The sequence below is a fragment of the Doryrhamphus excisus genome, chromosome 14 (assembly GCF_030265055.1).
Source record: "Doryrhamphus excisus isolate RoL2022-K1 chromosome 14, RoL_Dexc_1.0, whole genome shotgun sequence".
NCBI classification, from domain to species: Eukaryota; Metazoa; Chordata; class Actinopteri; order Syngnathiformes; family Syngnathidae; genus Doryrhamphus; species Doryrhamphus excisus.
In genome coordinates, this window is record NC_080479.1 from 5099600 (window position 1) to 5116553 (window position 16954).

Genomic DNA, 16954 nt, shown 5'->3' on the forward strand with positions numbered 1-16954 from the left:
CACAGATGTCAGGATTTTTTGTTCTATTTGAAGTTAAGATGTGGCTATTAAAATTGGATATCGCTATCAGGATTTTGTCCCAATCATGTTACACATATCGGTATCGTCCGATATTGATATCGGAAATTGAGATTTGGACAATATTGGCATATTGATTTTCAACAAAAAAAACAAGTATCGGACTTAACTAATTGGATTTAAAAAACATTTTTTTTTTTAGCAACAAACAATATCCACATGAATTAAAATGCAGTGTTTCCCATACTGGGCGGCACGGTGGTCTAGGTTAGCGCGCAGACCTCACAGCTAGGAGACCAGGGTTCAATCCCACCCTCGGCCATCTCTGTGTGGAGTTTGCATGTTCTCCCCGTGCATGCGTGGGTTTTCTCCGGGTACTCCGGTTTCCTCCCACATTCCAAAAACATGCTAGGTTAATTGGCCACTCCAAATTGTCCATAGGTATGAATGTGAGTGTGAATGGTTGTTTGTCTATATGTGCCCTGGGATTGGCTGGCCACCAGTCCAGCTGGGATAGGCTCCAGCACCCCTGTGACCCTCGTGAGGAAAAAGCGGTAGTAAATGAATGAGCTGAGCTGGTTTCATAATTATACCTTTTGAGTGTTAAGTTGGTGTGTGATGAGTTTAGTGTTCTTTGTAAGAACATTAACACATTCCAAAAACATGCTAGGTTAATTAGCCACTCCAAATTGTCCATAGGTATGAATGTGAGTGTGAATGGTTGTTTGTCTATATGTGCCCTGGGATTGGCTGGCGACCAGTCTAGGGTGTACCCCGCCTTACGCCCCAAGACAGCTGGGATAGGCTCCAGCACCCCCGCGACCCTCGTGAGGAAAAGCGGTAGAAAATGAATGAATGAATGTTTCCCATACTTTCATTTGGGGGGGGCGGCGTGCAAATAAATTTGGACCGCCACAAATTAATTTGGCACTATCTGTTTCGTCCCTCTCGGGCAGCTCCAACTTGCTTGTGACATGAAAAAAAGACACCCTTACAAATATCCTTCATGTGCGTCGTTGCCAATTAGGCTAATTTGTAATTGAAGTATCTGGCCCATCCCTAATAAGTAGTACTCATGATGGCAATTTCACTGCTGTCATATTGTGCAATGACAATAAAGAAAGTCTATCTATATCCATCTATCTATCTATCTATCTATCCATCCATCCATCCATCCATCTAATGAGCAACTATAAAGGTTGAAATGATAGCATCACCATCAAGTGTCCACCCTCGGCCATCTCTGTGTGGAGTTGGTATGAATGTGAGTGTGAATGGTTGTTTGTCTATATGTGCCCTGGGATTGGCTGGCCACCAGTCCAGCTGGGATAGGCTCCAGCACCCCCGCCACCCTCGTGAGGATAAGCGGTAGAAAATGAATGAATGAATGAATGAGTGACACCCCAACTATTTGACCAAGCTGGCAAAGCCAGTGGACGGATTCTAACCAGGAGAAGCGTCACCTGGATGCAGACAAGCTCTTCTTTCCTCACACGGAGCTGCAGAATTCAACAACCACACTGGGAGCTTGTTCACCTTCACAAGTTTGGACCCAAACCCGACAAACGGTGAAGTCCATGACTGCGTGTGAATCAACTTTTCAGGCTGAAACAGAATTGAGCTTCTCTTTTCATCAAAGTTGTGGTGAACCTGTTGATCCGTATTTTACTGGTCCTGCTGGTGGTCACTGGTCTATGACAGGACGCACAAAAAAAGTCTCCAGGTCCCGTGATTGAAAACAAACAGGAAGTCAACCATTTTGGTTTGGACCGGCCATTTTGGCAGACAACCAGGGACTACTTTGATGAACTCCACCCAGGTCTTTGACTCAATGAGTCCAAATCACGGATATGACAGATGTGAGACTGTCAATCATGTGAATGAGTTTACACTGTCCCATAAGATATGGGAGGGGCCTGTAATGATTTGCTAAGTGACACAAACACAAACGGTCGTGTGGAGGATGAAGATGGCCCCCTAAGGAGATCCATATGTCCCAATCCATATACGCATTCGTATTGAGAGCTAAATGGTCCGTTTCATTGACTCCACCCCAGTCCTCCTCGTGGTACGGCCACTCCGCTGTGATTGGTCACAATCCCAAACGCTCCCGAGAACTTCCGGATACGTACCTCCGCATTGATTATATGCGTACCTCAGCATATATATCATAATAATAATAATACAAAGTCAAATCTTATCCAAATGGAATATGGAACAATGTGTACATGCGGTTAGTGGCTGCTGTCAACTCAAACCAGTTGACATCTGGATTTGATCCAGATTAGACACAATGTGAATGCGGCCTGGCGGATGTTTGTGTGCGGCACCGTCTGAGCACGTGGATGACTTGATGCTTTAAATCAGAGTCATTGAAAGTTGCAAAGGGGATGAGCTGACAAAGCGGAGGGGGGGGGGCTGTCGGAAAACCTGGACAGTCCCATTGCTGACATTCCATGCATGAGTCGGGCTAGCTGTGGCATGCCTGAGCCTCGGGTCTTAGCACCATTGTTCTCGCAACAAGAGGGATGAAAAGCCGGCAGTCTAGTGTTTAAAAACCAGCACCTGCACTTTGAACAAAATCTGCTTTTGCAAAAACAATCACGAGCCCGTACAGTTCTGCTCCAGCCCTGCATAGTATGTGATAATAGAATTACCCCCGAAATAGACTTCCAATAAGTCATTTGACCTTTCAGGGCTTCCACTCCAATCCGCAGGAAGGTGAAGCACGACTCAAAGCTCTTGGGAACTTTCTGTTTTTAGGCGCAAGATTGCATAATTCATGTCAGCTGTTGCTAACGCTCTGTGTTCAGATTGGAGGAAGACACTAGTCCTCCCCCTTCCCCCGCTGGTACTCATATCCCAGATCAATTACAGCCCCAAAAGGACACGCCGATTACATCCTGGTGTCACAAATCAAAATACAGTTGTTTTTGGGGGACAGAGGTATTGAGACACCAGTCCCAAACTGTCCCTCAATCTTCGCTTCCGTAATAATTGATTGCTTCCAGTCATGACCACACATGACAGATATGAATTTTGACCAAACATGCCCAAAACACAGCAGAAACATTATCAAATCATAAACAAAACAACCTAAACAAATTATCATCAAATGTGACCAAACACGACCAAGCCACAACCAAACGTGTCTGAGCATCGCCCAAACATGTCCGAACGAACAAAAGACAATAAAACACGACCAAGCGTGACCAGACATTACTGAATGCGACCAATGGGACGGAAACAAGACAAACATGACTGAAAGCAGACCCAATCATCACCAACAGGACCAAACATGAGAATGTCTGTACATGACAGAATCACGACCAACCGTGTCTGAACGCAACCAAAACATGACCGAATCACGACCAACCATGACCAAACGTGTCTGAATATGACTGAAACACAACAAATGATAACCACAAGTGACGGAAACATGGCTGAACGCAACCAAAACATGACCGAATCACGACCAACCATGACCAAACGTGTCTGAATATGACCGAAACACAACAAATGATAACCACAAGTGACGGAAACATGGCTGAACGCAACCAAAACATGACCGAATCACGACCAACCATGACCAAACGTGTCTGAACATGACTGAAACACAACAAATGATAACCACAAGTGACGGAAACATGGCTGAACGCAACCAAAACATGACGGAATCACGACCAACCGTGTCTGAACGCAACCAAAACATGACCGAATCACGACCAACCATGACCAAACGTGACTGAACATGACTGAAACACAACAAATGATAACCACAAGTGACGGAAACATGGCTGAACGCAACCAAAACATGACGGAATCACGACCAACCGTGTCTGAACGCAACCAAAACATGACCGAATCACGACCAACCGTGTCTGAACGCAACCAAAACATGACCGAATCACGACCAACCATGACCAAACGTGACTGAACATGACTGAAACACAACAAATGATAACCACAAGTGACGGAAACATGGCTGAACGCAACCAAAACATGACGGAATCACGACCAACCGTGTCTGAACGCAACCAAAACATGACCGAATCACGACCAACTGTGTCTGAACGCAACCAAAACATGACGGAATCACGACCAACCATGACCAAACGTGACTGAACATGACTGAAACACAACAAATGATAACCACAAGTGACGGAAACATGGCTGAACGCAACCAAAACATGACGGAATCACGACCAACCGTGTCTGAACGCAACCAAAACATGACGGAATCACGACCAACCATGACCAAACGTGACTGAACATGACTGAAACACAACAAATGATAACCACAAGTGACGGAAACGTGGCTGAACGCAACCAAAACATGACCGAATCACGACCAACCATGACCAAACGTGACTGAACATGACTGAAACACAACAAATGATAACCACAAGTGACGGAAACATGGCTGAACGCAACCAAAACATGACGGAATCACGACCAACCGTGTCTGAACGCAACCAAAACATGACGGAATCACGACCAACCATGACCAAACGTGACTGAACATGACTGAAACACAACAAATGATAACCACAAGTGACGGAAACGTGGCTGAACGCAACCAAAACATGACCGAATCACGACCAACCGTGTCTGAACGCAACCAAAACATGACGGAATCACGACCAACCGTGTCTGAACGCAACCAAAACATGACCGAATCACGACCAACCATGACCAAACGTGTCTGAATATGACCGAAACACAACAAATGATAACCACAAGTGACGGAAACATGGCTGAACGCAACCAAAACATGACCGAATCACGACCAACCGTGTCTGAAAGCAACCAAAACATGACCGAATCACGACCAACCATGACCAAACGTGTCTGAATATGACCGAAACACAACAAATGATAACCACAAGTGACGGAAACATGGCTGAACGCAACCAAAACATGACGGAATCACAACCAACCGTGTCTGAACGCAACCAAAACATGACCGAATCACGACCAACCGTGTCTGAACGCAACCAAAACATGACGGAATCACGACCAACCATGACCAAACGTGTCTGAACATGACCAAAACGTGACCAAATGAGCAAATGTGAAGGAACGTAGCTGGAACATGACCTCCAATCTTAATTCTTCATCTTAGAAATAATTGTTGAGGAGTCCATTATTCGGTTCCCAGTGCGGTTGGACGCTACAAAGGTCTCAAGCTACTGTGAAGTCTCACAGGATCGAGAAGCTTCTTCTGTCCCGCTGCGGGATGCCACGTTGGTGCCAACATATGCGGAGGTAATTTACGAGTCTGACCTCTGTCACCAGAGGGTGGCCATCACCCCAGTGGACGCAGACACCATAGTCACATGACACACCTGGTTATTATCTCCACTCACAACTGTGTGTGTGTGTGATTACTATTTTGGAGTTCTATGAAAGTGATCCCAGGCAACGCAGGGAGTCACGGCACTGGGGGGAGGGGGGGGGGGGTGCAATGCAGGCTTTGACAGCCATTCCCAAAACAAACTCATCACATTGCCGCTTCAGACGTGAACTGTGCTGGCATTTGCACACACACACACACACACACACACACACACACACACACTAAGCTGGAGCTTGCTTCTCTCCAAGTGTGTATTTTGGGGGTCTAAGATGTGGGTGTGGCACATGTCCTGCCAGGATGTTTTTAGATGTTTACTTCACAGAGGATCCTTTGATTTGCTGGAATGGATCAGCTTGCTGGAATTAAATATACTTGTGGCAAGTGGAACTAAACATTTGCAGCCCGCCACAAAAGAATTTGAAGCATATTTGAATATATTGGAGGTTTGGCGCTACCTGTTCCCCTTTGCTCATAAGCACTTTATAACGGGACCGTCTGTGAATGTCGCTTAGCATTCCAATTACCATTCCTGCTGTAACTTACGGAAAGACAGCTGACTAAGTCGGTGGTGGCGTTGAAGTACAGGAAGTACTTCAAAATACAGCAACCAATGTTTGGATTGCGTTCAATGTGGGCCAAACATCTACAGTGATAACACAGCAGAAATAGCGGCGACCATGAAGGGGGGGGGGGGGGGGGGGGCGTGGGAAAGAGTCTAGATGTTGGAGGCTTGTCTCAAGAGTTTTGTTTGTTTTTCCACAAACGTTCCTTCCCTTATGAAATCACACTTATGACACAGACACACCCCCTTTTAAAAAAAAGGTAGTTGGTGCGCTTTATTGTGAAAGTATTCCACTTCCTCCTCCATGTACACCAGTTAAATCACGTGACAAATGTGTACCGTACCTTTATACTTCTCCCTCACGTTCTCATAGGCTTGCATGTAGTCCTGCTCCTCCGGCAGACGCTGACCTGGGGTCAGCACGGGCGGCTTGGCACACTCCTCCAGGGGACGCATGCTTTCCATCACGCTTGCCACCACCTCGCTGTCACTCATCTTTGCACACATAAACGGAAATGAGGAAATTCAAGTGCCAGTTGGTGGCGATGGCCTGGCCTGACCGTCTGTGCCCACCAAGTCCCTTCAACGCCCCCGCCTATGCCCCCCAGTAACACACACACACACACACAGTATCATGTCAGACCCTCCTCTTAAAGGCGCAGACCTGCATAAGCCTGACAGACAAACAGACGATAAAAAGGTTAAGCGCCTTCTGATGAGGGCAAACCACAAACCGCCAAGATTTCATTTGGACCACCTGACCATTCTCTCACAATTTATTTGCAATTTACCAAGTGCCCAAAAGGCATGCTGGGCACTCCAGTGTAAACTCCCCTCGACACGACCGTATAGTGAGTCATTAGATGTACAATGACGGATACTGTACATTATTTTGAAGTTCAGCACACACTTGGAACCCAGGACGTGTCATGGATTTTTTCATGATGCGTAGTGAAGCCTTCAAAGGAGCAAACCACTGCTCATAAGAACATCATTAAAGTCATTTGGTACAAGATGGGGGCCTCTAAGGGGGTGCTGTGTTCTTCTGCCAGCCTCTCAAAAGGCTTGATAAGTCATGAGTGCTGAGATACAGTGGCAGGGCCATCCTATGATGTCACATGGGGTCTTCAAAACTCCTCACCCACCAGTAGATCAGCTATCACATGTCCTGTGTGGCATCACAATACTGCAGTACCCCACCCTGACTGATCAATATCTGAGGCAGTGGGGGATTCGAGGTTGAGGGGTGGGGAGTCTTGTTTCATACCACACGGCCACTTGTAAATGGATCTATGCGCAAGCATTGAAGCACTGACGGACACCTCATTGGTTACACAACCCAAACATTAGCAAACCTGAAAGAGCATGACTGAAGATTAGCCAAACACGTCCGAATGATGAGCAAACACAAACAAACATGGCTCAAGGTGTCTGAACACAACCAAAATATGTCCGAATCATGATCACACGTGACTAAGTCATGTCCAACTGTCACCAACACCCAACCAAATCAAGACCCAACATGACCCAATATGACTAAAACATGACCAAACGTGACTGAACACCACAGAAACCTGACTAAGGCCAAATCATGACCAATCATGACCGAATGTGACTGAACGTGATCGAGCGTAACCGAAAGTGACAAAACATGACTGAATCATGACCGAATGTGACAAAAGCACAACAAAAATCTACAAAATGGTGTCCATACTGTACGTGACAAAAGCCAAACAAAATCATGACCAAAAGTGTGTACATGATCAAAACCTGTCTGACTCATGACCGAATGTGACCAAACATGATGAAGATGGCCCAAACACAAACATAACACAATTGAATCCCAACCAATCGTGACCGAACATGACCAATCGGAACCAAATCGTGACCGAACATGACCAATCGGAACCAAATCGTGGCCAAACGTGTCTGAGCGTGACTCAAACATGACCAGACGTGTCTGAGCGTGACTCAAACATGACCAAACGTGTCTGAGCGTGACTCAAACGTGACCAAACGTGTCTGAGCGTGACTCAAACGTGACCAAACGTGTCTGAGCGTGACTCAAACGTGACCAAAAGTGTCTGAGCGTGACTCAAACGTGACCAAACGTGTCTGAGCGTGACTCAAACGTGACCAAAAGTGTCTGAGCGTGACTCAAACGTGACCAAACGTGTCTGAGCGTGACTCAAACGTGTCTGAGCGTGACTCAAACGTGTCTGAGCGTGACTCAAACGTGTCTGAGCGTGACTCAAACGTGTCTGAGCGTGACTCAAACGTGTCTGAGCGTGACTCAAACGTGTCTGAGCGTGACTCAAACGTGACCAAACGTGTCTGAGCGTGACTCAAACGTGACCAAACGTGTCTGAGCGTGACTCAAACGTGACCAAACGTGTCTGAGCGTGACTCAAACATGACCAGACGTGTCTGAGCGTGACTCAAACATGACCAAACGTGTCTGAGCGTGACTCAAACATGACCAAACGTGTCTGAGCGTGACTCAAACATGACCAAAAGTGTCTGAGCGTGACTCAAACGTGTCTGAGCGTGACTCAAACGTGACCAGACGTGTCTGAGCGTGACTCAAACATGACCAAACGTGTCTGAGCGCGACTCAAACATGACCAGACGTGTCTGAGCGTGACTCAAACATGACCAAACGTGTCTGAGCGTGACTCAAACATGACCAAACGTGTCTGAGCGTGACTCAAACATGACCAAACGCGTCTGAGCGTGACTCAAACATGACCAAACGCGTCTGAGCGTGACTCAAACATGACCAAACGCGTCTGAGCGTGACTAAAACATGACCAAAAGTGTCTGAGCGTGACTCAAACGTGACCAAACGTGTCTGAGCGTGACTAAAACATGACCAAAAGTGTCTGAGCGTGACTCAAACATGACCAAACGCGTCTGAGCGTGACTCAAACATGACCAAACGTGTCTGAGCGTGACCAAACCACCAAAAAAGCATGGCCAAATTATGACAAAATATGACAGAACCTGACTGAAACCCAACAGAATCATGAATAATCCTAACCAAAAATGACTAAAACACAACCAAATCATGACTATACATGACTGAACATGACTGAAAGACGAAGACGAGGGAATCCTGACTAATCGTGACGATTCATGATAAAAACAACTGAAACACGATCAAATCATGACCAAATATGACGGAACTTGACCGAAACACAACAGAATCATGAATAATCCTGACCAAAAATGACTAAAACACAACCGAATCTTGTCTATACATGAGTGGCCATGACTGTAAGACGGTCATGACTAATCGTGACTACTCGTGACTGAACTTAACGATTTGTGATAAAACGACTGAAATACGGTCAAATCCTGACCAAACGTGACCAAAATACAAGGAAACGCGGCCGGAACGCGACCAAGTGTGACCAAAACATGGCTGAATGGTGACCAAACACGGGACAGAGCCATCCCCCCGTTCAATACCTGCGATGCGGATGACAGCCCGCTCGGCCGGGTCAAGCACATCCCCCGAGGCGGACTTGGAGCGCTTGATGCGGTGATGTTTGGGCAGGTTCCACGGCAGCGTGTCCCCCAGAGATGGCGAACCTCCCGCCGAGCTCAGGTCACCCGCGCTCTCCTCGGATGCCGCCCGTACCAGAGGTCTTCTCTTGAGCTTCTCCTGGACTTCCTCCATGGCCTGCATGCAGACAGACATCACATGCATGTTGTTGGAAACTTTGAGTGAGTAAATAAACATACCTAATACAGTATAGTATAGTATAGTATAGTATAGTATCACTGTCTCTCTGCAGCTTGTCAGTGCAGGAGTGTGCACGTGAAGGACGTACTCTGCTGAGTCACCATCCGGTACAAAGCATGCCCCCCCCCACTGGGCGCTGGCTGCACCATCACAGACTCTCTGATTGGATGAGAGCCAGCCGGGAGTATGAAAAAAAATCAGAAATATCCCCACAGGACGTCTGCTGCTAAGCACTGTAGATATCTACTCCACTATATTTACATGGATGGCTCTGATAAACAACTACTGTAGTATCACTCCAAAACCATGTTATTCAGATCTTATATGGTGTTTTCTTAATTCCAGGTCACTTTGTGCCGCCCCTTATGCTAGGAGTTGACTGGGCCGGCGCCAGTTAGTGCCAGTTCACGCCAATGCACTTTGCTGTGGCGCCGAGTAGCGGTGGGCAAAACCCTTCATTTCAGTGAACCCGATCATTCTGCTTCATTCAGTAAAAAGATCCGTTCATTTGGGTCAATTGGTGGTTAGCCTGTGATCTCCCCCTGTGCATAGACCCGGTCAGCCGTGTCGAGTCAGTCCGTTTACTCATGTTCACGTTGGTTCCGACTCAAGAGCGCAACAACACGTGATGACTAGAGGTGTCGGTCATGAACGAACAGGTCAAAAGAACTAGTTCTTTTTTGTGAACGGACTGAACGAGGTCACCGACCGTGTCCGTCAATCTCTCGGTCTTTCAGTCAGCTAACCCCACCCACCCACAGAACGAGGTGACGATAGGATAAGACAGGCAAGCACGCAGATAGTCCCGCCCTGCAAAATGAACGGTGAACTGACTCTCCAGCCAATCAAAAAATTGAGTTTGGTGGCAAGAAAATTTCAAAATGCTTAAAATGTTCGTCTACCAAGTGTCTACCAAGTGGAACCAAACAATTGGAATCCACTGGAATGTAACGGCACGAGCCAAGTTGCGCCAATGATGCTAGGAGTTCACTGGGCAGGTGCCAGTTGGCGCCAAAGATGATGTGACTGGCGCATGGTGGCGCATAGTGGCTCGCTGTGGTGCCGAATTAACGTCAACATGCCGAGCGAACATCTTAGCGTTAGTTCCATTTCCTTGGCCTCATCCTGCAGTACCCACGTTGATGTTGACGCCATGTTGATGAGCTTGTGGCGTTTCAGTCACCACCTGCTTTTCCAGATCGCCATATTCCTTTTCAGCCCTTCTGATTGGCTATAAGGCTACATTTCATATGATTGGTCACTAGACTGGCTCGGGCGAGTTCAATGAAACTTTTTGTCAAGTTCTTTTGGGCGTATGCCAGCTAGCACTTGGACAGGTTGAGAAGATCAGAGAGGATTTTCTTCAGTTTTATTTGATCACGTGATGTTGATGTTTACGTTTTACTGGGCATGCCTCCTTAACTATTCTGTTTGATTATAGCGGCGCATTTAGACAAGAGATTGGAATATTTCTTTCCATGGATACAATTGTTTTCGGAATGGTCATTGGGAAAGAGGAAAAACTCCTGGTTATGTCAAATTGGTATCATACAAGTCATCATATAATTTGTTTCACTTATATCACCTTAACCCTCATTAGAATTGTCATACTGGTACAGGCATGTGACACTAAACAATATATTCTTCAATCTTTTTACTATGTACGTGTTTCATAAAGGATTTGAAGACAATGGATGACACAAATCCATCTTCTAAGGATGGAGGCCGACCACACCACAAGCTCAAACCCTCAGCAGGTGCCAGGAGAGCAAGTTAAGAGCTCTACTCATCCCCCCCCCCTTTACTTTTTGTCACAGCATGACCGCAGTGATCGAGCTGATCCCAGGACCACAAATAGAGGTGTACCCCAGGAATAGAGGTATATACGTAAATAGAGGTGTACCCCAGGAATAGAGGTGTACCCCAGGAATAGAGGTATATACGTAAATAGAGGTGTACCCCAGGAATAGAGGTGTACCCCAGGAATAGAGGTGTAGCCCAGGAATAGAGGTGTAGCCCAGGAAGGAGAGACCTACAGGCTGCACCTGCTCCCTCTCTGCCCGGCTTCTGATGCAAACACCCCCCCGCCCCGCCGTCATCCGCAGGACCGGCGAACATGAAACTTGCCGATCTCATCATTACGGTACTCACGCCAGAAAAGGTCCGCAGCAAGTTCTGGTTCTGAGATGGTCCCGTACGATGACAGAGCTTCTTTAGATTTCAATCAAAAGCAAGCGTCCTATTTAAATCGCCTTCATCCTCCTCTCTCTGCAGCGGGAGAGGCGCGCCTGCGTCCTGGCTGCTGCTACTGGGATGGGGGGGGGGGGCTTAAGCGAGTACACCATACTGCACCATACTATTTGTGTCGCTCCATATATATTCATATATATATATATATATATATATATACACACGACGATGTCTTAAAGGTACAGCACCTACTATACACTACATAGTATATACTATACCAGTGTTAAAGGTACAGCACCTACTATACACTACATAGTATATACTATACCAGTGTTAAAGGTACAGCACCTACTATACACTACATACATACGTACTATACCAATGTGGGGCACTGAGCACGTGACCACACCAGGAAAAGTAGCATCTTCCACAACATACATGGACTAAATTGTAAAACTTTATTGATCATAGTGTTCAAATATAATGTATTTGTAGGCAAATATCTATTTATATTGGAGTATTTATTGTATATTCATAATCAACATGATTTATGTTGTGATAATTTTGTAATATTTCGTATTTTTTGACATTTTATTAAATGTCTGAAGTACCTTCTAAACTTTAATCAGAAAGGATATACATATATAATTTATTAAGAACTGAAAATATATCATATATATGAAATATTTTTCATATCGTTAAATGTTCTAAAAGTCAACTGGACTCTATTTTTATTCACTAAAGCGTATTTGAGTATTTTGAAAAGCGCTACACAAATAAAACATTATTATTAAAAATATATTTAAAATAAAGGTTCAATATTATTAAATATATGTTAAACATGTTTGAAATATTCAATGTACCTTCCAAATCTACCATAAAATATGTTTTTAAAATGCTACAAAATATATGTATGGCATTATTAAACATTATTATTATCATTAAAATGTTCTTGGAATCTATAATGAAACATTTTTTTATATTTAATGTCTGAAGTACCTTCTAAACCTGCCATAAAATATATGATTTAAAGAATTCTACAAAATATATTCATATTATTCAATATTAATTATAAAATATTAAGTATGATTCTACAGCCCATAAAATCTATAATTTATAGATAATTGTAAAACATAAATGTATGAATTGGTTTTCCATCATGAAATATCTGCAGTTGCTTCCAAAGCTTCTATTTCTCTGGTCCCGCCCCCTTTGATGACCAAACTGAATGTCAAAACCAGGAAAATAATGACCCCCCCCCGTCATGGAATAATAGCTGTGTACTTAGTATATACTTTTGTCCATGTGGCATCTTGAGAGCTGCTTTTATATGAACGAGTAATAATAATAATAATAATAATAATAATAATAATAAAGCTCCGAGTGCAATGAAAGGGCAATAAGCGACACAATGACTGTTTGTTATTGTGTCTCCCTGCTGAATGGACCAGTGTGCTGCTTCGCCCCGCATGCCATCGTGCGGTCCCCGTGCCAGCTTTGTTTGGGGGCTCCTCCGTGAGAAAATGACTTTTCATCTACAATTGGGAATTTTTCATGGATACAGCATCTATCATAACCCTTTGGGGCAAAAGACATGGCACATGTAAAAGTGACTTTTGAATAATGTCTTACAGTAAGTCATGTATGTACACCAGTCTTACAGTAAGTCATGTATGTACACGGATGGCCAAAAATATATCATCTTCCTCACTGGTTTGCTGCTTTATTTTTCACATCCCAAAATGCAATCCAAAGCTTTGCCACAGGAACCAAACGGTATTACTCAACCTTTCCGACTGTCTGCATCACCTGGCCCTATAGTTCCTAATGGATAAGAATCATCATCATCATAATAATAATAATAATAATAATGGACCTTAAAGGAGACCAAGAGAAACAAACATTGTGGTTCCTCTCACCTTTTGTGAGGTCACATTCTCCACTTTGAGGGGTCGCCGCCGCCTCTTCCTCACAGAGGGGGGCGGGGACTCGTGTACTTCTTTGGACGCCACCTCCTTCAGCTCCAGGACCACCTTCACCTTCTTCTGTTGCTCCTCCTTTTTCATCTCCTTTGCATCCTTCAACACCTTCTCCTTTGTCATCTCCTTTGCATCCTTCACCACCACCTTCTCCTTTGTCATCTCCTTTGCATCCTTCACCACCACCTTCTCCTTTTTCATCTCCTTTGCATCCTTCACCACCTCCTTCTCCTTTTTCATCTCATTTGCATCCTTCACCACCTTGTCCTTTTTCATCTCCTTTGCATCCTTCACCACCACCTTCATCTCCTTTGCATCCCTCACCGTCTTGTCCTTTTTCATCTCCTTTGCATCCTTCATCACCTCCTTCTCCTTTTTCACCTCCTTTGCATCCGTCACCACCTCCTTCTCCTTCTTAGTCTCCTTTGCACCTTTCACCACCTCCTTCGCATTCTTCACCAGCTTCTGCTTTTTCACCTCCTTTGCATCCGTCACCACCTCCTTCTCCTTCTTAGTCTCCTTTGCACCTTTCACCACCTCCTTCGCATTCTTCACCAGCTTCTGCTTTTTCACCTCCTTTGCATCCGTCACCACCTCCTTCTCCTTAGTCTCATTTGCACCTTTCACCACCTCCTTTTTCATCTCCTTTGCATCCTTCACCTGCTTCTCCTTTTTCACCTCCTTTGCATCCTTCACCACCTCCTTTTTCATCTCCTTTGCATCCTTCACCACCTCCTTCTCCAGGAAGATGTCCATGTGCTTCTCTTTGGTCCTTTTCTTCCTCTGCAACAACAAAGTAAGACTATATTTGCATCCATTTTACAAATGAAAATGCCTTTAATAAGCGAGGGAGGCATATCATGCACCAGGGGTCAGCAACCCAAGGCTCCAGAGCCGCATGCGGCTCTTCAGCCTCTTCGTTGTGGCTGCCTTTGGAATGCTTGCATATTTTTTTAAACACCCAAGTGGGGAAAATTAACGTCTTTGTAGTGACCTAAAAAAATCCAACATTGTATGAGACCATGAACGCATCCTGGTCGAGTTCTTCTTCTCTCTCACACATGTAAACATGGAGGGAACAAGGTGTCGCTCCAGACTAAACATATCAGGTAAGTTTACACATACATTTATGGAAGTTTATCTTCAATACTAGCAAGAGTATTGTATACTTTTCTTATCTGAACTACTTTGATACCACAAAATTCCCTCCAAGCCAGGATACAGGCAATAATGCATGTATTATACAATTCAAATAATAATACTATATAATATCAATAAATATTTGATCAACTTCTCCCCATAACCAGAAAAGCCTAAAATGATTACATATACTTACTGTTTTTAATATCAAATATTTAACTCATGCTTTGTAAATATTGTATTATTTAATTGTTGATAATGACGCCACGACGCCAGTGGCATCCTGGTAGAACTCCCGGCCAGATACCATGTGCCAATACACCCAGTAGACCCAGTAGGCCCAGTAGACCCAGTAGGCCCAGTAGACCCAGTAGTTGTGGTCTACATGGTGTTCACGTAGAATATAAAACTTGCTCTAAAAGGTGTGCCAGTTTTCTTTGAAAGATGATCAAACACCTCAGGAAGAATGCAAGTTCTTTGGAGGTTGTGGTCCAGAGCCTTGCACTTCAGGATATAGGTGTACCTTATTGGGTGTCTGGGGTGTTTTTATTTTGTTTAGTTTTTCTTTTTATTCCATAACTGGGCGAAAAGTACCATTTAGTTATATTTGCATATTTTTCAGGTGCTTTTTCTGGAAAAAGTCAGGGGCGTGACAGTGACGTCATTGGGCCAGCATATGGGCCCCAAGTGAAAGCGAATGAGGACCCCTACAGGTCAAAGAGAGAATTCCATGACAGTTCATTGCAGGCATGTACGGTACCGTAAATTGATGCAATTAGGAGCAGGTTTGCTCACCTGAGTGGGAGCTTTGGTTCCAGGGCGCTTCACCATCACTGCGTGGAAAGAAAGCATGATTGTTGGAATGTTTGCATTGAAGCATGACGCCAGTGTATAGTTGGACTTTCTGGGTGTAAACGTCAGTACTGTAATTATGTGTGTGAAAGAGAGCCTTTGTGTGGCCAACCCAAATATTTCCAGCCACTAAGTGGCAGCAGAGCCGGTGCGGTTGCAGAAGTCTTGGAGAGGAAGCATGCAGTGACAATTGAGACAACCCAAGAACGAACACGGGAGAGCAAGAGTGAGTCAGAGTGGAAACAGGAAGTAGACCGTGTGCAGGCCAATCACAAAGGAGGGCGGGGGAAGGAAACGAGGGTCCGCCTACCTGCCAGGTAGCGCTCCATGGAGGCCGAGGAGGAGCTCTGGTTCCATGTGTAGCAGCAGAAGGAGAAGAACCACACCAGCAGGGTGGCCAACACCAGGACCAGGATCCAGAGGAGCCGGGCCACAGTCGGGTTAGTGACAGCCCAGGCTGTCAGCGTGTCCATGATGAAGTCCCTCTGGAACGGAGCAGTCACTGTGGAGCGGAGCGGGCCGGATGGCGTCTGCAACGGGAGCAGGAAGTAGCAGCCAGCAGGCCGACCGCACACTGATGGATTCCAGCTGTCAGCCCACGTCAGCCCTGCGTGCGAGTCGGCTGCATTTTACTGGAAAGGAAAAGGAGCGAGAGAGAAGGGGGCGTGGCCAGCAGCCTCGCCATCTGAGGGGAATCCTCACACCGCTAAGAAGAACTTGAAAATGCACCTGAGGCACTTTGCCCTCAGACAAAGCAGGAGACTCATTTGACAAACCAGTTTTAAATATTTGCACACCTGAGAGAACTCCACGTCGAGTTTAACAGTGACGTGGAATTGGAAGGAGGTGTGGTGTGAAAAACAGTAACATGACCAACTGAAGGGGAAACGGGACCAACCTGCATTCAGGTCAAGTACCCATAGTCCGTATTCCTTAACTAGTACACATTACGCAATCCGTAGTGGACCACGTCACACAGCAAACTGACACGATGGCACCATCTAGTGGACAAATGAGGGAATTAAAGGAAGAAAACACTTGTAGGGAGAGGCCAAACTTTTAATGTTGATTTGACATTTTCTTCTGCTTTCAGAATATGTGGGGTA

At 45.3% G+C, this 16954-nt stretch overlaps 1 protein-coding gene across 11 annotated transcripts in view; it reads right to left on the minus strand.

Moving 5' to 3' along the window:
* The window catches only part of pleca (plectin a), a 74834-nt gene extending 58080 nt beyond the window's left edge, over positions 1-16754 (minus strand). For 3 of the 11 annotated variants that reach the window (XM_058047995.1, XM_058047994.1, XM_058047993.1), the window contains exons 1-4: positions 16159-16753; positions 15792-15829; positions 13797-14639; positions 9411-9624 (exon numbers count right to left, since the gene is read on the minus strand). In XM_058047995.1, coding sequence (XP_057903978.1) covers positions 9411-9624; positions 13797-14639; positions 15792-15829; positions 16159-16321 — 1258 coding nt within the window. In that variant the 5' untranslated portion in view covers positions 16322-16753. Of the gene's footprint in view, positions 1-6283; positions 6502-9410; positions 9625-11838; positions 11974-13796; positions 14640-15791; positions 15830-16158 lie in introns of those variants that run through there. The other 8 variants (XM_058047992.1, XM_058047991.1, XM_058048002.1 and 5 more) reach the window with 6 other exon arrangements.
* Positions 16755-16954: the final 200 nt, after the last annotated feature.